This window comes from Paramormyrops kingsleyae, chromosome 17 (assembly GCF_048594095.1).
Source record: "Paramormyrops kingsleyae isolate MSU_618 chromosome 17, PKINGS_0.4, whole genome shotgun sequence".
NCBI classification, from domain to species: Eukaryota; Metazoa; Chordata; class Actinopteri; order Osteoglossiformes; family Mormyridae; genus Paramormyrops; species Paramormyrops kingsleyae.
Window position 1 is genome coordinate 25,062,440 of NC_132813.1, and position 25,927 is coordinate 25,088,366.

General features: G+C 40.2%; 1 protein-coding gene across 10 annotated transcripts in view; it reads right to left on the reverse strand.

Annotated features, from left to right (window-relative positions):
- mecom (MDS1 and EVI1 complex locus) overlaps positions 1–25,927 on the reverse strand; it is a 143,001-nt gene that overhangs the window by 85,696 nt on the left and 31,378 nt on the right. For all 10 annotated transcript variants that reach the window (XM_023792873.2, XM_023792876.2, XM_023792877.2 and 7 more), the window contains exon 2: positions 3,451–3,728. In XM_023792873.2, coding sequence (XP_023648641.2) covers positions 3,451–3,728 — 278 coding nt within the window. The remainder of the gene's footprint in view (positions 1–3,450; positions 3,729–25,927) is intronic.

The window sequence follows — 25,927 nt, forward strand, 5'->3', positions numbered from 1 at the left end:
CTGGCCGATCTGCACGCCTCCCTACGCACAGAGCCTGGCCTGCTCCATGCTTTAAACAATAAGCTTTATTGTCTGCTTTGCTATTCACCAAATGGGCCTGACCACCCCCTCTGCTCACACCCCTGCCCTCTGCCCATGCTGAACATGTTTTTTAATCACTCATACACTAACTCCTAAAAGCACTTCAAACTGTCAAGAAACTCTGCTATAGGACATAACAAAACAGCATTCAATAACTTCAATGAAACAGCAACAATTATTTCAAAATATATAAGAACATAAGAACTATACAAACGAGAGGAGGCCATTCGGCCCATATGTGCAAAAGCCACAAGTAACTGTGGAAATCCTGGACCCAGCTTGTCTCTTTTTTACAACCTCTTAAACTCGTTCATCCTAATAGGGTCTGGAGTTATGGCACTCATGCTACAATTGCACACTAAATAGATGCAGGTTCATTTCCTTCCTTAGTGCACTTTGAGTGGGAGGACAGCAGGACGCTTACATGTTGGGGGAGGTAGGGGCATAGGAGACGCCAGGAGATGTTCTGGCAGGTGGGGCCCGAGAGCAGGAGAGTGACCCCGGACACTTGGGGACCAACTGCATTCATTCAGGACAAGGGCTTAGAGAGCCCCACCCACCCAGCCCAAATATGCACTCTGCTCTTTCTGCCCTGACATGGCATCTGAGTTACAATGACAAAAATCTGGAGAAGATCTGCAGCTCACTGAAGGTCTCTGGGTAGCTGGCGTGGATGGGGCAGGGCCAGGAGCTGACACAGGGCCTAATCCGTTGGGGCTATTCACACCGTCTGCTAATCTCCCACTCTCCAGGGCACACAAAGGCCCCCATAACCCACTGCCCGCCAGCCCGCCTGCCTGCTACACAGCCACCTCAGTTCCCACTCAAGGAGGAGGTGCTCAGCTTTAAACTCAAAAACACCCCCATGAGCTTACTACATTGATCCAAAGGCAGAAACCTGTGTAATATAAATGATGTGCCTGCGTTTTGCTACATGGTTAAAAACCGAAGTGCTGAAATTTTCTAGTATTAAGTGAACAACATTTAGTAGCGTGCTTTAATGTAAAAACGAAAAATGAAACACTATAATAAATCAATAAAAACCAGGCCTATACATGATATAAATAAGACTGGTCAATTTTACTCCTAGGTAATAAGTACTAATCTGGTAAACAGAAAAACCTCATTAAGCATGTATTTTTTTTTTACTTTAACCAATCTAAGGAATGTACTGCTGCAATCTGCAGGAAATTTTCAGCTTACAGTGTAAGGTTACTGAAGAGCACTGCTGTGTGTGACATTTCCTGTGACATGGGTGTCAGGCTGCAGGTGATGATGTCACCATTCGGATGGGAGAGAGGACACCCCTCAATCTCCCCCTCCTGTCTGACCCATCCTGTCAGCCTCGGCCCAGATGCCTTCATGCACGATACTTGCACCATTTTTTGTCTTCTGTAAAAGCTCAACAGTGAGACTGAAAGGCTCTTCAGCATAATACACACCATAGAACCAAACAAACATTTGAGATACTTCAGCATCTTTCACTCACGTGATAAGTTGAACCTTCATTTCAGATATAGGGTGGTACAAGGACATGGAGCGTACAAGGAGCTTCAGCAAATGGCAAGCACATGTTAAGGTTTTGTTGATGACTTTTAACTGTCAATTGCAAATTATTTGCTGACAGAATTCTACAGACATACCTGATTTTTTTAAATAAATTATTCTATAACTTGCATTATTTGAATAAAAAAACGTCATAGTACACAATGTATTGCAATTAATGTTCAGTTGCACCAAATACAAGAAAAGTCCACAGCAGCTCGCACCAAATAATTCCCATACTGTCCAGCTATTTCTTGTGAAACAAGCAGACTGTTAAAATATTTATGCATGTTTCGTTAAGGTGTCATCCGATGCTTAGCAGGAAACAGGAAAATATTGACTTAACGCACCAGCATGTTAACACCAGAAAATTAAATCAGTTTTCTTTCTCTTGCCATCTCTTTAACACTTGGCTGTCGGCTGCATCACCAATACATCTTTTCCTAGAAGAAATCTCCTTTTTTGAACGGTAGCTAAACAGGTGGTCTTCCACCATGGACAATAACAATGGATATATTTACAGAGGCCTTCTTTCCCATAACTCGCTAATTCTGTATTACTGATACAAATGTATTTATAGGATATGGTGGTGGGGGGGGGGGGGGCTCCTCCTAACAAACAGCCCCCACCTTGACAGTGGCCCAAAAGCAGCAGCCCATTTATCACCCTGCCCAGATGGCCACATGTTTATCGCTCCCTGGTTGGTGACATCACCCGGGTACACACACAGAATTGATGATGAAAGCAAACAGATCTATCTTGCTTGCATTTACCAAATCAATTTCATTTTTACAGGCCCTTGCATATTGGCATATTGACTGTCGGGGGCTTAATGGCATTTACCATATTTAATGCAAGGATGTCATCACTGAATATCCCTTCTGAATAATGTGCCATTTCATCATAAATTCTTTACAACTTATTTACTTAATGGAAAGAATTATGGCTCCTGTCAAAGTAGTAATTAAACATAATGATACAGTATCCCTCTGTCCTCACTCCTGGCTCTCCGGCTTTTTAAATACATATTATTCAAGCTTCCCGTAAATAACATCCCGATTAAAATTCATGAAACCTTTTTCTTTATTTCCTTCCATGGGAAAAAAAGAAAAATGGAGAGCTTGTTGAACTGGCAGTAAATCTCTTGGGGAGAGACAGAATTTTTCAATCATATTAAAACCTAATGTTACCAAACATAAAAATGTTTTTTTTCAATCAAAGTCTCTGAATGGACTTAAATAAAAGCAGCAGAGCAACAATAGCAAATGTGAAACCTCACTAAAACATTAGCAAAACTCCATTTCTGTCATGATTTGCCATTTTTCCTTGCCTCAGAAGCAGTAGTTGATGCCACTGGTGGGACAGTCCTGTCAATGGCAGACATTGTTGTTTACTGCATTTTGGAGCACCTGTGTTTAAAAAAAAATGTTTCTTCCTCCATATGAATCGATGAGGCTGATTGTCCTCCTCTCACCAGTAAAACCTGCCGGGTTAGCCTATGGCTGACCTTTGACCTTGTCCTATAACCCCACATTCGATTTAATGCCTTGACTGACTAACATCTGATTGGGAAATGCTCCATGGATCTTTAACTCTGATAACAAAAAGACATTTATGGGTCTTTATTTTAATTGAAGTACGAGCAGAAATAAAAGGGCAGCACTTTCAGCTCTCACCTTTAATTCAGAATATTCCTCATTGCTAAAGCATGTACAGGGGCTGCTCATTCATGCAGCAGACACAAACCACCAGACACAACATTACACAGCAGAGTATATAGCAAACAGGGCCCCCCCATATCCCATGAGGTGATTCCAGGCCTACCTTCCAGCTCTGCGTTGGGCAGCTTCGCTGCGGCCTCTGCTTGCTCACGTATGGCCCAAAGCATTCCCCCACATCCAATCGCTGGCGAGCCCAGACACCAAGGGCAGAGGAAACTGCCTGAGACTCACGCAGCTCAAAGACCTGGGCTGAAGACAGGTCATCAGAAATGCAGACTGGGGCCCGAGAGAGGGAATGTTCCTCAGGAGTGGCTCCACCACTGGATGGACTGGGTAAGCTGGCAGGAGGATCAGCATAGGACACAAAGTCAGCTCCATCACCTGTAAGAAAGATGAGGCATCACTGTTGTTATGGTTTGTGGGGATAATGTTTGACCAAGCCCTCTAACATCATAGTACTGCAAACTATTCTACTAAATGACTGAGAATTTTACAGAAACTACTGTACCAAAACTGTTCATGGAAAATAAGCTAGGAAGGTTACTTCTGAGTGTGTAGATGCTACACACCATAGGCTGACCTCTGATGCTGGAGGACTGGTGAATTAGGAGTGTACTGTTTGCAGAAAAGTATTGTGTACTGCAGGGGTTCTCAAACTTTTTGTCCACATCAGATTTCTGTTCAAATTCAGAGATCTAGAACAATTGTTAATAACAAAACAGCATTTCATGAACTTTAATGATTTAACAATAACTTTTGATATAGACACGAATATTTAACAATAAAGGGAAGTTTTTAATGCTCACCAATCATTCCAACTCTCTGTCATTGGGGGGGAGGGGTGGTTATGACAAGTTATGTGTGTGAAGTTTGGTGGTTCTACCTTACATTTTGTACTTCAAATTACGTTAAGCCTTTTAATATTAACTATATTGATTCAGAAGGTGCAGTTTTGACTGGGGCAGGATTAACTTGTGGTTTAGTCCGCATCTGGACCACAGTGTTGACTTTGAGAATGCTGGTGTATTGTAAAGTATTGTGCAGTAATATGTTGTGTATAAACCTCCCCTTCTTGCTCCTCTCCTAGAATACTGTCCGTTTGAGGCACAGAATAGAGTACAGTGTTTCACTGAAGGATGAAAAATTCCCTCTAAAGCTATACTTGTGCTGCAAGTAGACCTTCTTCAGAAACAAAGGGTGGAAAGTACTCCTGTATGCCTAAAGTTACCATAAGTTTAAAATACAGTGCAAAACACTGACCAATATTCGAATAATGACTGGTGAAAATCAACTAGTAATTCTACCAGAAATGCCCATCCCTATCATAGTTAGGCCTTGAGCAATATGCCATCACTGCCAGGCCTTGAGCCAGTGCGTGGCTCAAGGCCAAGATATGCCATATCAGTCAGGCATTGAGCTACACTCCGGCCTATGATTGTCAAGGACTGGGGAGGATCTGGCACGCGGGCGAGGCATGGTGCAGGCAGAAAGATGCATGACCCACTGGCGGCTCACAGGAACACAAGGGTTTATTAACAGGACTAAACATGCAGGGAAACACTACAAAACAAAAATCAGACCACGAGGGGTCAAAAGTTTAAAGGGATAAACAAAGACTAACTACAAATGGGTCAGGGCAACAAGGGGCAGATAGACTACAAATAACACAACATTCAACAACACTCTGCAACCATCAGCGGCCCACTGGGGAAGTGAACTCAGGCAGAACCTAAATACAAAAACCAGGTAACAAGACAGCAGGAGTGAGACATAGACAATTAACCAATCCGGGAGGGTGCAGGGCAATGAGCAATCAGGTAAACACAAAAGGACAGAGAGCAGGTGAAACTAATAATTAACTCAAGGAACTCAGAAACTAAACAGGGAAACAAAATCCAACACTAGGGAAAAACAGACAGGTAAAACACAACCAGTTGTAAAGCACAAAGCAAGAAACCAAAACTGAATACAAATCACAGGAACTAGAAAACTGATACAAATGAAACACTAGGAACAAAATACAAAAACAGAGGAGGGGGGATTCAAACACACAACTGAGGGGGTTACAGGTAGCTGCATGCTCAGCTCATTGAGCGATGCAGCCATTCAGGGAACTGGGGAAACACTAAAGACTTGAACAATGGGGGAAGACAGGAAAGACTGGGACAAATAGGTGCTGACCCTGACAATGATAAGCCTTCACAGTCAGGCTTTAAGCCACACTCTGGCCTACGATAGCCCGTCACAGTCAGGCCTTGAGTCACACTCCAGCCTACGATATGCCGTCACAGTCAGGCCTTGAGCAACGCATATGCCTACAATACGTCATCAAAGTCAGGCCTTGGTCCATACGCCACCTCGTTCCTTCTGTGGGACATGAGCCTCAAGGAGCAGCAGCTCCCACAGTGTGCATCATGTGCAATTAGGGAGCTGTTCCTAACTGGGTCTGACACGTAGCACAGATCCCTAATGAGCCGTGTGGCTGCTTCCTGTACATCCTCAGCCATCACATGCTGCCTCTCATCTGTGTGACAGTGTGTGCTGAGCAACTCAGCTCCGGGTCTGTCTAATCAACCACTGATGTACAACCTGCCAGCACCCAGCCCACCCTCAGCTGAGCCTCTGCTCCTCACCCAGCTCAGTCAGAATGGGCCTGGACAGACCTGCCTAGGCACATCAAGGCCACCACTCCACAATGCCGCTCACAGACTAAACGCCTGCACTTCCACACACTAATACCAGTAAACCAATCTTCATTTCAACTACAGCAGCTATTCAGGCTTTGAAATATTGTGGAGTGAGTCTGTAGATGTCATTATCTGAGAGCAAGCAGCAAAGTGAGACAGCAGTCAGTATAAAACAATGGCCACAGCAAGTATGATGCAGGAGTATAGATGTATAGATGTATTTATGCCATTGAAATTTAGCATGCTTACCATGTTAGCATGGTTACATTTTGGAAAATATAAGATAGGGTAAGCTATTACACAGTTCTGGAAAGGGGAACTAGACTAACTATTCACTATATATACACAATATTTCCTCATACCTGTCAAATCAAGTGACTCAGCTACATTTACATAAATTTATTTAGCAGATGCTTTAGTCCAAAGTGATGTACAAGCAAGATAATATATCAAAAGGACACAGTTCTCAAGGGGTGAGCTTAGGTATAAATATTGCTGAGCTGAGCTGAGCTTCAAATGCCCAGTGTCTCATCAAGGTGTCAATGAGAGAGAAGTAAATCAAGTTGAAACACTAAAGAAGGTTCATGGTTTCCAATAACCCGAGAAATGATGCAGAAAGCGAAGCAAAATGTTGTATTGTAGTAATTGTCATGGGACACATTTGATTTCCACCTGAAAAAGTATCTTATTTTGCAATTATGAAACATTCCCTCCAAAATACAGGTTAAAGTCAGTTCATTTACATATATGTAAATGTCTGAACCAGGGATTGTCAACCTGTCCAGACACAGACAAACATGTCTGTGGTAAAACTGGTCTGTGTCAAAATTGTTTGATTCAGAAAAAAAAACAAAAACTATGTCATAGGGCTGGGGCGATATAAACAATATATCGATTTATCATCATATAAAATCTAAGAAAATAGGATGTACTATTTTATTGTAATAAAACTGATCAATAACACACATCAGCCTATCAATGAAACTAACGCAATTCTTCGATCCAATCATATGGCAGTCTATTAAGAATGAGTTGATTGAGTTAGAGGAGTATGCATGATTCTGTTTTAATAATATGATGGAAGAAATAAGGGCTCCCTCATAGGAATCTTAAATCGTCAGTAAATAAAGCGACAGCTCAACAGCCACAACATTTTTTTAATAAGAAGATATTATGGCTAGACCTGGTAAAAAAGGCACCTGTGTCATGGCGGTAAATTTTGCGGTTTTACAGTGCTATGCACTGTAAAATTTGCCAAAAATTTGTGAACTAAAACTGGAAATACTACAAACTTATTTCACCACTTGAAGCATTAACACGTAGTAGAACATACAGAATGCAAGTACTTACTATTGACTGGGTGACCAGCAATGTCAAACCCATTCCCTGGAATGAGCAGCAAGACAGTCAGAGAAAAATAGGTTATGCCCTACAACAAAGAACTTCATTTTTTGTATGATTTATATAACAGTAGATTTTAGTTTGCAGTCCATTCAATTTGTCACTTTTTTCATGCTCGGAATCTCTGATTAAGGGCAATTGTAAGGGAGTTTTAAGCAAAATAGATTTTTAAATATCATGTCTGTGGTACAAATTGCATTTATTTTTTTAAAAATCCATCAGAATCATGGTGATGAACCCTAGTATGCACATTATGAATATGACTGTCCTCTGCTGTGTTCTGAAAACAGACAGCACTGTCTGTCTGTTTGGGCTGATGTCGACTTCAAGTGCCAGGTCCATGCTGTTTCTACGCTGTGTTTGACACACGTCTCTGTAAGGCTTTCCAAGTGGCAGAAAAAAGCCTCTATAAGGCAACAGGGCCCATCTGTTTGGGAAACCTAATGTACACTCCTGCAATTGTGTAATGATTTTCTAGCAAGATTGTGTAACATGGTTAGGACTGTGGAGGTACTGCCTGCCACATGTTTGAGACCATGGGCTTTTAAAGGTAACTAAATCTCCCCTTTGCTGCTTTACTTCAAATGGTTTAAAAGTTTATACTCTTAACTGAAACCTTAAACAGCTCTTTCCAGCTAAAAAGTTCTAACATATAAACATATACATTTCACAAAGATACACAAAGCAAATTTATTACGCTCAGGTCTGAAACCGATGTTTCTCACCCTGTATTAGACTCAGGTGTCTGTAATGTTTTCCCTGGAACAGATGCCACGCAGGCATGGTGTGTAATCATTCTTTGCCAAACTGAGAGAACAGAGGTCACTATCAAACAGAGCAACATGTGCACCAAGCCAGCAGAACTACCAGTCAAAGCAGAGTCACTGAGGTTTCTGGATGGGGCACCAAGCAGCAGAAATCCTTTATAGGACTGACTGGGGAATGATTCCCTCCAAAATGATGCCAGCAACACAGTAGCCCAGGGGAGCACTCAGTGATATATAGTGTAGGGAATCGTGGAGACCTACAGTACAGATTGGGCAGTAGACATGAGATAAGAATGATGCTTTATCTTGCTGAACTGCTTAATAGGCCACCATCACTAAATTAACCATCACTAACTTATAAACATATCCACAAGGACATATAGTCATTGTCTTATAACACTCATAACATAACAATTGATGACAGTATTTCACAGGCATGTCCCATGAATCTTAATTGGAAGTATATAGTACTTTTCAGTAACTTCCCAGGTTAATACTCTGTTAATTGTTGACAATTGTTACCAAACAGGAAAGAAGACCTGCTGCTTGCCAGGGGGCTGAATTGAATCACATGACATCTACTTGGTGTGGCATGATCATCGTAATGGTTTCTAAGTAAAATATGCAAGCAAAAACAACATGAGCTTGCCTTTCAGTGTAAGGACAAAAGCTGCACAATTCTGAAACACTCCAGGGGAGTTGTTATCGCCAGTGTATTGTTACAGCTACTGTATATATGGGAGAAAGACAAAATAACAACAACATAATGAAAAAGAAAATGTAGTACTTGAAATAACAGAGAAATTCTCAAATGTGAACACATGCATCTACACATTTGCTGCTACTGCAATTTCGTTCTACTCAATTCTGACAAAGAATTCATTAATTTTTATTAAGTGGGAAAACATTTGTTCCTGTGACAATATCTGCATCGGTGGAATGATTTTCACCTCTGCGACAAGATGCTGGGCAAACTAATACATCACACGATTACCTCGAGCACTGCAAGACCCCCCCGTCATTAGGGAGTGAATTAAAGATGATAGAAAGAGCTATTAATCACTGTGACAAAGGCCTTAATGTTGCAGTGACCCTGTCATCGCCTGGGGACATCATGGAATGTACCGAGGGGAGAAATGGAAACATATGTTTAGGCCAAAATAAGCTACCTGAGGAAACAGTCTCCTTGTGCTCCCTCTCTGTCACTGGATAAACTTGTCAGGCACAGGTGAGTTTGCTGGGAAGGGAGAGAGGTTTGCCCCCTCCCCCAGTCTTTGTGGTAATCCCTGTAGTACTGCAAAATTCTGTCATGATTTGGAATGTAGCCAATGTCTGACTGGTATATGGAAGTCACTAGGGTATATAGACTTCACCAGGGTATATGGATGTCACCAGGGTATATAGATGTCATCAAGGTATATAGACATCAACTAGGGTATATGGAAATCACTAGGATATATATACGTCACCAGGGTATATAGACATCACCAGGGTATATAGACATCACCAGGGTATATAGATGTCACCAGGGTATATGAATGTCACCAGGGTATATGGTTTTCCCTTAATTCATTACATAAAGTAAAAATAAAAGTTGAGACTGCAATAATACTGCAATATAAAATGAAATATAAAATGACACAACAGTTCCATTCCTATAAATATTCCCTGTGATGGACTAATATTCCATCCAGCTTCCCAATAAGTTATGTGGCGCAGCAAGAAATCCAGCTTTGTGATACAGGGTCCTTGGCTAAACAACGTACACTTCTCAGAAAAACACACAGGTATAACGCTTTCTATGTATGACACATAGACATGAATACACACATCTATTTACAATACAGGCACACGCCACAATACATTTATCCCAGTTTGGTTGGTTTGTAAACAAACAAAAAATTGTGATGTACTGTAACCAAGAATGTTATGATATGATATTTTGGTCATACCACCATCCCCATTCTCCCAGGAAGAAAGGGAACACTAGACAACAGGAGGAAGGAAGCATTTATTCCACAAGTTGCAACGTTCTCTTGTTTGCTGTTGCATCTTTTTCTGGCTATTTTGATATGGATTACTAGGTAAATTCATTTAAACATGTCTTCACATTCCTGCTGTTGAATGGCTTTTTGGTTCAGTACTTTGCCGTTGTCCAGTAGTTTGTGAGAATGTCTTTCGCATGTCCTGAAACCTTGCAAATACAATTGTTAAACATCCTCTTAGTTCTACGTGGGAACTAAGAGCAAGTAGATAAGAGAGGGGCATTAAGCAGGTAGCTATTCTTATATGCATATAAAGCATACAGTATATGTTCCCTCCTCCAAAAGCTGGATACATCTACATAGATGCAGAAAACCAAATATGTAGCACACAGTGGGATCACTTCTCCATTGACTGACATACACTGTGTGTGATAAATGTAATCCCAGTCTCAACTTTCTACTGATTGCCCATTTACCCATAATGCATACTGGCATGACAGACCCTGGCGAACAATCATAGGAGGCAGGTGATTTTTCACCAGGCCTGTCAGAGATGACTCATTTATTAGGGCAATCACAGAAAGAGGGCATATTTATTACTGTTTTCACAATATATGAAAATGATTCTCTCACCTTCAAGCCTGGTCCTTCTCCACCTTGCGTGCATTTTCCCTGCCCATGGGGCACACACTGTCACCTCAGATCCTTTGCTGTGATTGTCACAAGGCCCCGCCATTCATCACACTCAGAGCTGGCCTGGTGCACACATCCACTAGCTCCTTGGATTTGCTGGCCATGATTTACAACCGGCTGCCCCATGTACGCTTCTTGTGAACAATCTACACCTGCAGAAGTTGCAGGTTGGGCTTTCCCTTTAACGTCTTTGGAAAGCCTGGCCTATTATCTAGAGGACTAAATGGTGCTTTCTTGTATTCTGGCACTACTTTGCTGTTTCTTGGGTCCCACAAAGACTTTCCTGTCATAGCTACTACTGAGCAGAAGGCCACTTAATGCATTATGACCGTAATGTAATGCTGCACTCCACATCATAAACAGCCATTCTCTAAACATACAACATGTACAAATTACTACAGTACATCCTTACATGAGGGAATGCACCAGCAATACTGATATTCAATTGAGGTATCATTCAACCAAGATAGTTCTGAAAACTTACCCTGTAAACAAATACATTTGAAAACGTATCAATAACCCATATAAGCAGTTTTATGGCAACTTTGTTTTCAATTCAATTCAAATTATTTTCATATAGTGCCTTTCATAACAGAGTTGTCCCAAGGCCCTTTACTAGTACTTCAAAACTTTGTTTTGGTGTAAATTATATTAAAATTCAAATATGAACCAGAAAGGGCCGCTGTTGGAATAACAGCATTTTATTTCCTAGACAATTCTGTCACTTGCTACGTCCATCTAATCCCTACTCATCCTACACTCACCAACCTGTACAATTTCTAGAAGTACTGGATGGATCACCTGGAAATATAAAAGCTAATAAATGTGTTTTTACTAGGGCTAGAAATTTTTGCGCTTTAACATGTTGAGTTAATTCCATAGAAAGATAGTCGTTAGTGGCAGAACCTAGATCACAATATGGCAGCCACAGTAGCTCGATGTACAGTATTTTGCCTGAATGCCGATATACCATATACAGTACAGTGGTACCTCAGAACTCGAATTTAATCCGTTCAGAACTTCGGATTGAATCCTAAAAAGTTCGAGTTGTGATAGAACTTTCCCCATAAGAAATAATGAAAAACCAATTAATTGGTTCCCGGCCCCAAAAAATTGCACCTAAATATATATATATTTTTTTAGCATTTAAACACAAAATGAACCGGATAAAACAAGAAGAGCATATACTGTACTAAACACATCTAAGCACATTTATCAAAACAGCAATTTGTAAAGTAAGAAAATAAATGTATCCAAACAATGTGTAAATTTTAAAAAAACAATGTGTCCTGCCCCAATCGTCTGCTCCTTCCGTGTGCCACGCTCCCTCGTTAACCCCGTGTGGAATCCCCGTGTGATAAGGTGTTTCTGGTTGTTTTCATTAGCCCTCTGTATTTAGTCCACGTTTCAGTTTGTTTCCCCAGTCCGGTCATTGTATTGTCCGTCTGCATTTTGCCTGCCTTACCTGTAATTAAACCCCGTATTCCCCGATACAGATGTTAGCAGAGCAGAGTAGTGGAGCCTGCAGCAGACAGTGAGGGTGAAGAAGAAAGGCTTTCTGCAAGATTGAAATGGAACTCTATTTAAAACTTTAGAACTTTAACTCGATATAAACGATACCTCCTTACTTCATATCACATTCTATTTATATCCTGATATGTTTTAAAATCTTGATATACTGTCCAGCCCTAGGCTGCAGCCTTCATTTTTGCTCTCAGCTGCCCTCTGTCACGCAGTTCCAATTTTGGATTGACTTGGGATGTATCATGGGGAAGCTTTTCAGCTGTAGATTTTGATCCATTTAATGTTTTTGTGAAATGACAATAAGATACATCAAAGATCAATTTCAACAAGTAGAGTAACTGTAACAAAAGGAGTTATCATGTGTATCAGGTTAAGCCTCATATTACATTCATCCTTCTCTTATCTATTACAAGTGCTTTTGCTTTAGTATTGTTTCGATTTGTCTCCAAATGGTCCAGATCTTCATTTTTACAACATGCAAAGTTTGAAAAAGATCTGCCAAATACATTTTGAGTTTAAGTCTTAACAGGATCAAATGTCTGAAGCTATACTTTTTTTGCTATCACTATGCGGCACTGCTTCAGTTTTGAATACTTTTAGAGTTACTGTGTTCACAAGACAAAGTGTCTTCTACAGCTCCCATTTCTTCCCATCGCTGCCACACAGTGTTGGTTCTTCATTTTTGGGGCAATTTGTATAGTATAGATTTTCATTCATATATTTTTTTGTTAACAGTAATAAGATCCATCAAATTCTTTTATTGCAAAGCAGTGCTGTTTCAATTTTGGGTAATCTGTCTCAAAATTTAGTCAGTTCTAGTTTGTCAGCTACATAATGCAAAATTTTAAAGATATCCATGAAATGTTTTTTTAGTTATCCCCTTATCAAGCTAAGCATCTATGGTGGCAACAGTGGTGGTGGACCGGTCCCAGAACCAAATGTATTCCCCATTGTCCGGGGAATACAATAATTATTCCCCATGACTGTGTAGGCTTACTTTAATTTTGATATTTGAACTGAGGATACCTCCCCACTTTCCATCCAAAATGCCTTTGTGACAATACAATGCATAATTAAATCAGGCTCTTCTGCTTAGTTAGGTAATTAGTCAGCCTTTGTGTGAGTCCTTTTGTCTGATGGGAATATTTGCTTGCTGGTTATTGTTGGTACGATAGACAGATTGAAGTTACATTTCAGTGCAGGTAAGACAAGTACTGTAGGATGATGTGACTGACAAGGTTCCATGGTCAGTAATGGTAACAGCAAAAAGGTCAGTTAGTAGAGGGACATAAAACGATGAGACACTATGGGCACACTGGGCAGTTTCAATGCAGTAATTTTCCAGGCCGCATGTGTATTCCAAGAAACCCATTCGGACATGGGGAAAAAGCTCCAGGCACAAAGACTCTCAATCCTGCCACCCACCGAGCCACTGTGTGGATCCATACACCATATGTACAGTGCTCAGCTTAAATGAGTACACAGATTTGTCAGAAAACCTTTAGTTTCCTTTCAGAATCAACATTATCTATGGGATTTTATATTACAAAATACTCCCACAAATGTGGGCTGTTGATTTATTAATTTGCTCACACAAAAAAGTTAATGTCCTAACAAATTCATTCAAGACCATGTTGCAAAAATGAGTACACCCCATTGAAAGTCTTAGGAGCAAAGAAAAAATTTTAGACTACAAAATTCTAATTAACAAGAAATCAACCACAGGTGAGTCTAATTATTCATTAAACAGGCATTTTGACCATAAAAGGGCATTACTTAACATAGAAACCCCTTCCCATTCCATGCTGTCACAAGTCACAAGTCCTGGGAAAGAAAATAATTTCTTTACACAAGAAAGGTGAAGGCTACAAGAAGATCAGCAAAGCTGTACTTATCAGTCAAAATACTGTAGCAAAAATGATACAAAAATTTAAGAAAGATGGATCTGCAACCGTCTCACAGAGATGTCCAGGCCGTCCACGGAAGTTAGCACTTTGACGGGAGCGTCCTCTGATGAGAAGGGTTGAAGAAAATCGCCATGCAAGTTCACTGCAGTTTGCTAAAGAAGGTGAAAGCCAAACTGGGGTGACTGTTTCCCGTGATACAATACGATGTACACCGCAGAGGAATGGCATGCATGGGTGTCATTCACGAAGGAAGCCTCTCCTAAAGCCCACACACAAAAAGCCCGTCTAGAATTTGCCAGGGCCCATGCTGAAAAAGATGAAGACTACTGAGACTCTATACTCTGGAGTGACGAGACCAAGATAAATGTTTCAAGGAACTGATGGCTTCTAAACTGTATGGCGTCGCAAAGGTGAGGAGTACAAAGAAGAATGCATGGTGCCTACTAAGGCCACTGTTGCATTTCTGAAGAAGAACAGGGTGAAAGTGATTCAGTGGCCAAGTATGTCTCCCAATCTGCACCCAACTGGACGTCTATGGAGAATTCTGAAGAGCGTCACTCTCCATCCGGCATCCAGACTCGAAAAGAAGTTATTCTTGAAGACTGGGAAAAGATAGATGTTGCAATATGTCGCCAACTTGTTCTTTCCATGCCTAGAAGACTTAGTGCTTTCCTTAAAAATCATGGGGGTCATACAAAATACTAGACATAGTAATTTTTATTGTGGGGTGTATTCATTTTTGCATCATCTGGTTTGAGTAAAATTGAAGATTTTGTAATCTAAGTTATATTGTTAACTTTATTTTCATTTCATTAATTAGGCAAATGTTCTATAAAACTCTTCTTGTCAAATTTTTGGAAATTGTTCTTGTGTTCATTGAGATTTTGATTAAAATATTACTTCTGAAAGGGGATGTACTCATTTATGCTGAGCACTGTATCTAGTCACCAATCTGAACATACATCTACTCTCAAAGTCCCTGGACTTAAACACACATCCACAATTTGAAATGCACATTCACACCCATGGTTATGGAGACTGGATTGCTCAGTTGGTGAAGTGTCACGCTTAAAGGCCAGCCCTAGCCGATATATTGCCCTGGGTAAGCATCCCCACTGGTGCCCCTAGTCCACGGCAAAGTGAAACTGGCTGGCAAGTTGGACAGAAGTTGCCAATAGGAGTGACCAGGAGGGTTCAGCTCCCTATTCAACCAACTTTTCCCTCAAGAATTTCTCTTGTGCGCAATGTTTATCTTACCTGATGTCACACACATTCTTCCATGCACCCACTCACTTCAGTAATGCCTGCTTGACAGTGACACATCTGTCTAGCTACACAGGTGAACCTCTACTGCACAGAATGAAAAACATAAACACTCCATTAAATGGCAACACTGAAGTTACCAATTAGCAGCATATAACAACTGAAAGTCATACACTGTCCCATGAGGCAGAGACTTAATTAATTAACATTAATTGTGAATAATAATGAATTCCTTTTAAAAGTAAATTTGCAGCAGCAAAGGCTGGCTAATGCTTCAAATGCACATGAGGAGACAGCAAGATTTATCCTGGTGGCACTGGGGATTTTAACATGCTTCTCACAGGGCTGACAAATGGCCTATTAATTATCTAATGTTGTCTGACAACAGGCACTTGATAAAGATGTATGTTTGTACAAGGGGTAGCAGGGAGGCCGGTGCATGTAGATGGGCCCTGAGTCATCCCTTCCCATCCCAGCCCACCTCAAAGACACAGAGACACATGCATGACCGTAAGCCATCCCATCCTGTCCCTGCCCCCTCCTCCCCACCCACACACACACACACACACACACACACACACACACACACATATAAAAGCACAAGGCACACATACGCGCACAGCACACAGAGATGAAATAGTGTCACATTTGAGAGTGCCCGATCTCCCACAGCCCCCGTCAGTGTGAGATTATACTAAGGAAGTAGCACCAGGGCTTGGGTTAAGCCACAATCAATGTCATATATGGAAGGACTGCCAATAAAACCAGCATTCTACACCTGGAACCATAATGCTGGGAAACATATGGCCCTCACTAGCTGCTCAGCTTTACCTCCAAGTTGAGGGTACGCTCCACGCCAAATGATTTCTATGAATGTTTTATTGATGATACAAGATCCCAGTTCACCTCTAACTCAGACCTGTCAGATGCAAATGCAAACAAAATAACAACCCCAGCTTCAAATTAGGGCTGGGCGATGTGCAATGCTAATATCAAAATCATGTGTTACACACATGCAATTGTAACATTTTAAGGACCATTCGGCTAGGGTGAGATTAGGCTGCAATACAGTTCCAGAATTTTGCTGATATAATTCACTAATGGGGATGGGAGTTCCATGAAAAAAATTCGCCCAACTGAGATCATCAAAAAGATTTTCTAATACATCGTTACTCTGTCATAAGAAACAAAACTGAGCTAGCTTTAAAATTTCAATGACTTATCCTTTTCAAGATTATCTAGCATATGCTAAAATAATCAGTTTACCGCTGCTGTATATACATGAGCCAACTCGGTCATAGACAGTGTGGCACATTTGCAACAAATTTAACAAAAGTGATTGAGGAAGAGAAAAGCAAACAAGAACTGGTCACTAAAAACATTACTATTTTTAATAAAAGCAAGTGTTTAAAATTTCTAATTCTTTTTCGCTTTATAAAAATTGCATTATTTGAAATTGTTCCGATATTGTGCAGCTTACCAGTTACCAGAATGCAAACATCATACTATCATTACATTAAAGACTTGGAGTATTGGCTTTGAATCTTAGGTAAGGAAGACTTAAGTGTAAGATTTTTCCAAAAATCATATGTAGACATTTTTTCTGATTGAGTTAAATATTATTAATTTTGATACCCAAATACAAGAATAGTACAAGCAAAGATGTTTATAGTATTCTTTCCTGGTTGTAAACAAAGTGAAAGCTTCTGTTGTGACTTCACACAGAATCCCACCAACATTTATACCAGCTACCAATACCTACTAGGAATTTCACTTTGTTTCCGACTTTGTTACCGCCAAGTCAATAACTTTTACTGTTGCCACCCATACCCCCCCTCCTTTGCAGAAGGAGCTCTCACTGTAAATATGGTTGAGCACCACTGATTTAGTGTCTCACAGGGAAAAACGAGATACTTGGTTCATTTTGTTTTAAAAATTGGCAATGGACACAGAAATATGATAAAATTATTGTATTGAACTATTTGTTTTATTTTATTGAAGGCTAACAATTTATTGAAGGCTAACAAAAATCTTTCCAGTTATTTAGTGCACATATGTTATAGATTTACATGATTGTATATGCAATTAATCTCCAAGGTGTGTGATTAAAAAGCAAATGGACAGCCATACTTAAAATACAATGCCCTCTCTTTTCATATTGGCATCTGTTCATCTAATCTCTTTCAAAGCATTGAAATTCAGCTAGTTCTTGCTTGCAAGTAGTATTTTTGTTGGAAATGAATAAACTGTATATCAATATTAAAATATACTTCTTTTCTATTAATTCTACATTAATTTGAGGGGTTTTTGGTGATATGTAAATATTTATGATTATAACTTACACTGTTTGGTATGATGAATCACACTTAATTGCACTTTTATTTAATTAATACACAACCCTAGTAGATACTGGTTCTGTGCATTCCATGCATGTCATTTATCAAATTTTATTCTCCCGAAGACCTAGTAAAGGACTGATTTGTGAATGACACCAAATTCACTCTAGTGTGTTACATTAGGTGTAATACCAGAGGGTTAAACTAGTGCCTCTTCACATAACTAACTTGATATATAATATGCTACATTTTCTCCCTCTTATAAAAACTGGAGAGTTACATCACATGTTATGCAGACATTCATGCATCATATCTATAGTGTTCCTAGGACCCCATGTGTTTTAGAGGGGCAACTATTCTGCATATATGCAACACACAGAGCACAGAGCACAGGCATAGTTTTTGTGCCAGGCATTTTCCCGTTTGTTAAGTGCATTAAGAGCAGAGGGATTTAGGTTCACAGAATCAGCAAGACTAATGAACACAGTACAATGGATGGCCTGCTGTTTGGGGGTATTGATTTTGGGTCCCTTCTCTTTAGATGAGAGATGTGGAGAGCAGGCCGTGACAGAGGTCATTAATTCCATCATGCAGCTGTCATCTGGTCCACACCCAATCAAAACTCAGCGGCTCGCTGTCACAGACCCTTTGCTCTTTATTTGTTTACTCTGGCTGCTTTTCCTCCCCACTTTTGCAATTCCTTGCCTCCATCCTCCTTCTATTTGTAAAGACAGCAAATGACCCTCAACCTTCCCACTGCCCCATCAGAATACTGCAGAAACAATACTGAATAATCACAATAATAACATTCCAGTAAAGAAACGCTGTGCCCTGATTAGATTTCAGTTTCTGCCATTGTGGCTCCCAGGAAAAAAAACCCCAAGTTTAAAAAAAAAAAAATCACGCAGAGAGACACAAAGGAACACAAAAGGACATACATAGAGCGCCACAGTGACTGCAGGAGCATAGTAAAACATACTGTACAGGTGACAAAACATTCACAATAGGAACTTTGTTTCAGTATCCTAGAGAATAAAAGATACATTGCTTCACTAAGTACTCAGCTACTTAATTTACAGAGTAAATTTGCAACTTATTCACTTCACTTTGGATAATCCATCAGCTATTAGAATTATTACAATTTAATGGAGAAACACACACAACATATTTGATTGTATCATGAATGCTGAAAGAACACCCCCAACCCCAACTGCATGTGTACAGCAATGAGTGCCTCTGGGCTCCCTCCTCTGTTTCAGGCCCTCTACCTGGGGGTGCTCCCCTTTAACAGGAATCCAGTAGGAATATTCTACAATAATGATGTTCCCCATGTAATTCTCCTTTATATCTAGAGAGTCAGTGTTTAGAATTAGCAGGTTTGACAACTGAAGAAATTTCATATTCTTGAAAATATTAGACATAAAGGAAAGGACAATTTTTTGTCTTATATACCAGTGTTTCCCAATCCAGTCCTTGGGGACCCACAAATGGTCCACATTTTCGCTCCCTAGAAGGGAGCAAAAATGGGGACTGTCTGTGGGTCCACACACACAAACACACCTAAATCATGTCTGTGGCTGTGCGCCATCAGGCCTCTTTAGCTGCTTCCCTTAATGTAATTACGCCTCACAGTTGTCCGCATTTCAAAAATTAATACTTTGATGAAATGTGTGTTGCGATGGCGTGGAGCGAGCATCAGGGGAGCACTGAGCAGGCGTATTTACAGCACGAACAGTGCCAGCCGGGTGAGGGGGGAGTAGCTGCTGGCCGGGCGGGCGGCTCGCTCCGGCGGGGAGCCCATGCCCTGTGTGCTTTGTTTAAACTTGATGTCTTCATAATGCATTACACAATTAGATTGATTTGACAATTTCCATTATGCTTGATAAAATATTTATTGTGGCCCAAGGATGATAACTCTTGTCTCACCCCCATCAGTTGTGCAGATGTGACATATCTAATATATAAGTAACATCAGTCAGCTGTGTGTCCCAGTTAGCCCATTAGGTTTTATTTGCAGAGTACAGTGTGAGGTCATCAATAACGGCCCGATGGCTGTCTGTCCCGGCCGGAGCTGACAGGCGCTCGTTCGGGCCGCTCACGGAGCCCACCGCCGCCCATCAATCATGCCGCACAAATTTACTGAGTGAAATTGGCCTCATCTGTCTCAATGCTAGATGCAGATGGAGTTTGTTCTGGTGGAGGTGCGGCTCCTCAGCCCACACCGCACCCCTCCTCACCCCTATCACTGCATGCAGACACACACATGCGTGCCAATGTGCATGCACACTCATCCAAACACACGTTTGTCTGCATGCATGGCACGATGAGACTGAGTGCACAGCGTGGGCACGCACACACTCCAGTGCCCTGCTAACCATACACACACACGTGCACATTCCAAGCCCTGTTAATAACACACACACGCACACACTGCAACGCCCCACTAATAACGAGCTCAACCAACAGCATGCATAAAACATGAGGAGCCCCAGTAATGAACTGCTGCTCTGTAATTGGATCTCTAAGTCTGTAAAATGAAGACAAAATATTTAAAAAGGGATCTGTCAGTTCTCACCGTGGGCCACACTAATCATGCTTTTGGGGACTCCAGGGTTACCAGAAACAGAGCCGGGAGGCTGAACACTGTAGATGACAGATTCTCTGTCTTTACTTATTCATTTATTATCATTTAAACATTTTAAAGATCCAATTTCAACATCCAATTCTATTTTAACAATTAGAAAATGACAATAGAAAATAAAAAAGCTTTAAATGCACTGATTCCCTAGTAAAATATATCATTGATTTTTCTAATTTTGATTATCTTTTTATAATAATTAAATTACTTAAACTGAACATTTAATCATATATCCAGCTATACATAATTGTATTTTTCAATAAGCAGCATTTTGCATGCATCTTGTAAATACAAAATTTGGCCCATTTTTCAGTCACTGTTTATCCAGGAGAGGGTCACAGGGAGCCTATAGCAGGAAACATAGGGCATGACGAGGGAAGACCTTAGATGGGATGGCATCACAGGACACAAAGTGATACACACTGTTTGTGTATGACTGGAGTTCCTGGAGGAAACACTCCCAAACACACAGAGAACCTGGGCTGTCAAGCCCACAACTCACTGATAAGCCATCTACAGTACAAAGCTACATATAAGAAACATGGGTATAGGACATTGTGCGCCATTTTGTGGGGTGGATGGTCCCCAGATCAGAGTCTGATGGGTGTTACAGTACTAAGAAGTAAGTAGATAATGCAGGGCTTGCAGGTGATAGTGTGATGGGTATTGAGGGTGTAAAATGTAGTGTGAATATTTTTGAAAATGGTGGATTGGCACTGTCATGGGGTATTTGGGAGGATAAATGATGCATGTGAAGTAATCAGCACAGGAAGTAGCAGACTGCTGTGGGAGGGAAGGAAGAGGCATTGATGGTCAGCCCTAGGGGGGGCAGAGGCAAAGGCCTGTCACACATACAGTTACCCTGTCTCATCAGCAACATGACTGCCACCGTCACATAATGAAGGTGTCCCGCCTGTCAGCAGGGTCAGCGCTGGCTCTGCTCTCCAGGCTATGCCTGGCTGAAAGCGGCGACAAGATATTGAATCCCAGGGATGACAAATGACTCAGATGCACAGGGCGTGAACCTAACACCCACAAACACATCCAGCATAAAAGAAGATCTGTCCTAAGTCTGGACAAACATTTCAGCCACCAGCTCCACCCCCCAGCCCACCCCCTCAGAAACAGAAGCTGCTATACTCGCCATAGCAGTTTACATGCTGGCTCTGGATCAAAACCGCTATGGACTGTGAGTAGCTGAACAGAACATCAGGCCTTGAAGTTTATCCACTCATCCATATAAAACAAAAATCATGACAACTACGGTATATAATGGCTAATTTCAAATTTGAAGCCAATTTCCTGTGGCACAGTGTTCCTGTATGAGGATGAGGAAAATTGTAGATAAATATAGTTTAGTATAATCAATAATGTCAGTATAAATAGCCATTTGGAAAGAGACAATATAATCAGCCTGTAAGACCCTCCACTGCTAGATGTGATGAGATGTTATGCGATCACCGAATTGGCTTTACAGGTCATCAATATCTTATGATTCTGATGCTGTTACACATTAAAAAAAATAAATAAATCTAAGACAATGACGGCAAGAAAATCTTTAAAAAGCTATGAATGACATCCATCTAATTAATCCATTAGCCATTTTCGGGTACAAAGAAACTGTGCTAAAAGTTATGCAAACAGACATTGTTCACATCTCTTAGAGTTAGTGTTCCATAGGCCTCTCATCCTGCTCCTGACCGAAGGGTTGAGTTAGGACTTTGTCCATAACATACTGTGACCTCTCTGTCTCTGAGCTGCATTTGGCCACAGAACAAAAACTCTTCCCTCTTGACATGTTACTTCTGAATAAAATACAGGGCTGGCATCGACAGGATATTTAAAAACTAGGATCGAGCATCATCCTCCAGCTGACCTAAATGTTTAAACTGTAGCATTCAACAATCTTAAAGAATAAATTGTTTACTTAGACTGAAAAGATTTCTATCTTACATTTAACACAACCAAAGGTTTTATTCGAGCCAGACCAGCTGTTACACCAATGCTTACCCAATGCTGTTAAAAACTCATTCAATTTAATTTGTCCAACAGTTTACAAGTCCCTGACAGACTGTTATAAAGTGTGTTCAGCTTCAGAGGAAAGTTTGAAAGGTTTTTTGTTTTGTATGTGTTTGAGCCTAATTTTTCCTTTGCATCCAGAAAAAAGACATCTACCCAGCATGGCAAAACTTCATAGATTTTAATACTATCAAAGCTCTACTAACATATTTAGAGGGTGAATACTTTCAAAGAATGTCAATTGATGCATTACATGGTATGTAGGGGGAAAGGATAGTCATATATCCTTATATGACTACATGACAGCTTGCTCTACAAAGAGCAAGTTGAGGGAGGCGTAAAAATAAAGGATCGATTATTATGATTATTACTATATGTTTTAAAGAAACCCTACTCTAATTTTATGACAGGTTTAATGGTATCAAAAATGGCTAAAATTGTGAATGTGAACTCATATTAAGAGATTTGCTTTTTAGACTTGTACTAACCTTAGACATATCTATTTAACAGACACTTCTGTTGCATTTCCCACGTTTCATGGAGAAGAAATCATGCTTAAAAAGCCAATACACATTGATAGGAAATGTGCTATGAGTATTCCGTTTTCAGGGCAGATACAAAGAGATGTTCTGCAGTGTAAAGATACCCTTTGAAAACAGAGCTTTCCTTTATTAGACCTTGCATTTCAGGAACACCCAGAAGACTAACACAGGTAAAAGCAGAGTATGCCAAGAAACAAGAGATAAACACAATAAAAAATAAAATAAAAGACTACAGTTGTACACTATTTCCTACTTTTTGCCTCATTTATATTCCTGGATATATAGTAAAGCTTTGCATTACATGAACGTGCTCAAATATGCAACAGAAGTAAACTCCTCATGGGCTGTAATCCCCACAAGACCTCAAACGCAGCCATCATGCTACCAGCTGAATACAAATAGGGATTTAGGTGACCATAATAAAATCTAGAGTGAAGGCAGGCAGTGAGGGCAAAACGGAAGAGAAAATCACAGAGGACAGCCAGGGAATGAGAGAAATATGACAGTAACAATCAGTCCTAACATGCCCCTCCTTTGGCTAGATCCCCTGGACTGTTCCTACTTAGGCCTGAAGAGACGAAATCCACCTGTCTCTAAGTGCATGCTCATAGTGCCTCTCTGGGCTGATTAAACTCAACCGCTCTTCAAAGCAAAGCCACATGCCAGCTTTAATGAAGACATTTTGTTAGAAAAATCTATCAGTAATGACCTGGTTTAAGTTTAAATGCTCACTGATCAGCCATTACATTAAAACCACCTGCCTATAATTGCGTAGGTCCCCCTTGTTCTGCTAAAACAGCTCTGTCCTGTCAAGTCACGGACTCCACAAAACCAGTGAAGGTGTCCTGTAGTGTCTGGCACCAAGGTATTAGTAGCAGATCACTTAAGTCCTGTAAGTTGCGAGGTGGGGCCTTCATGGATTTAACTTGTTTGTCCAGCACATCCCACAGATTCTTGACTAGATTGAGATCTGGGAAATTTGGAAGCTAAGTCAACACCTTGGACCACATATGGTAGCTACGAACCACTGCATACTGGAAACACCCCACAAGATCTGCTGTTATGGAGATGCTCTGACCCAGTCATCTAGCCATTACAATTTGGCTCATCAAAGTCGCGCAGATCCTTACAATTGCCCATTTTTCCTGATCCCAACATATCAACTTAAAGAACTGACTGTTCACCTGCCTAATATATAATGGTACCCTTGACAGATGCCGTTGTAACAAAATAATGTTATTCACTTCAATTGTCAGTGGTTTTAATTCTATGGCTGATCGGTGTATAGCGCTTTAAAAAAAAAAAACTACAAATATTCTTGACTATACTCATTGACTAACTCATTTTTTCTTCTGGTAAATCCATAATCAGTAGCATTGCACATGGAGGGGAAAAACTGTAATAACATGTCATGCAATGTGAAGTACATTTTTTGTTTTCTTTTTATTGATTCACTGAGACCGTGAGTTTGCATTCTGACAGATTCAGGAGAACTAAAGAGTATGAGGTAAAGATAAAGATGATTGTTAAGGTACACATATGTGTTCTTAGAGAATGCTTGTTTCACAAATCAGAAATGTTTCAATGCAGGGATCCAGGCAACAGGATAATTAATATTAAAAAATATAAATAACTGTTGGTAGTTGTTTTGTACTAACAAATGACCAAAAGCTGCAGATTCAGCTGTGTGGCTATTGCAGCTAAGCAAATTTCGTAGGTATAAAACTGGTGGAAACATTAAGAAATCCATAAATAATTCACAGCAAGCACTCTATGGAAGTGAATACAGAGAATGGGCACCTGCCTTCTTTCATAGTCAGTAGACTTTATTTGAAGTTTTCTCTGTCTCACTCAGCCACTCTCTGTCCGCTCAGTCATATGACTTCATCATGCAAATTAAGATTTCCATCACTGCAAGTACTATAAAAACAGTACAGAAAGCTTTCAGCTTATAAATTGGAATGCAATAATAGATACTTGTAAAATCCAAACAAAATGTGTTTGGTTATGTATAAAAAAATCGGCATAAAATCTGTCTGCTTGAAACTACAGAAGGGTAACATTCCCAAAATTTTAAGCATAAAAAATTATATATAGTTAATTTCCATTGTTATTACACTATGAATATTTCATTGTTTCCTTACAAACTATTAAGTAAGGAAGTATTTCTTTAGCAATACTACACGTCAATTTATCAAAAGGACTGTTTCCACTTTCTAAACACTGGCAGTGGTTTTCCATTATGTGCACATTTGGCACACCCAAAAAACATATTGCATAATTTCATCGGTGCCTTTAGTTAGCAAAATTAATGGAGACCCCAAATTGTTTTTTAAATTGATATACTGCTGAAAGGGGAGGGCGAATAACCCACTCTAAACCACTGACAATAATACAGTTATGTTCAGAGATGGAAATCAATACTAATTAAAAATGAACAAGTGTTCTGCTTCATAAGCTCAAGCAGTGCATTGGTCATTTAATAAAATTTGATCTCTTATTAGTTTAAGATTTTAAATGAAGTGAAGGGCTTCTGGGTCCTTTGGGATAGAGCTTAATGCTCCCACACTTCAGTACTGAATTGAACAACACAGGCCATAATCAAAAGGAAACAAAATTAAATATCAAACAGTTTAATGTTATGTGTTAGTCTTTAAAACAATCTATATTAAAAGCCAATTAATTAAACCTTCAAATGCAGATATACTAATCAGTTTGCGGCAGAGTGCAGGCTTGTTTTCTCACATTAAATAGTATGAACCAGCGCCTCGTTGTTCTCCTGGCCATTAACATGAAGGTACAATTTGCATTTCCTGAT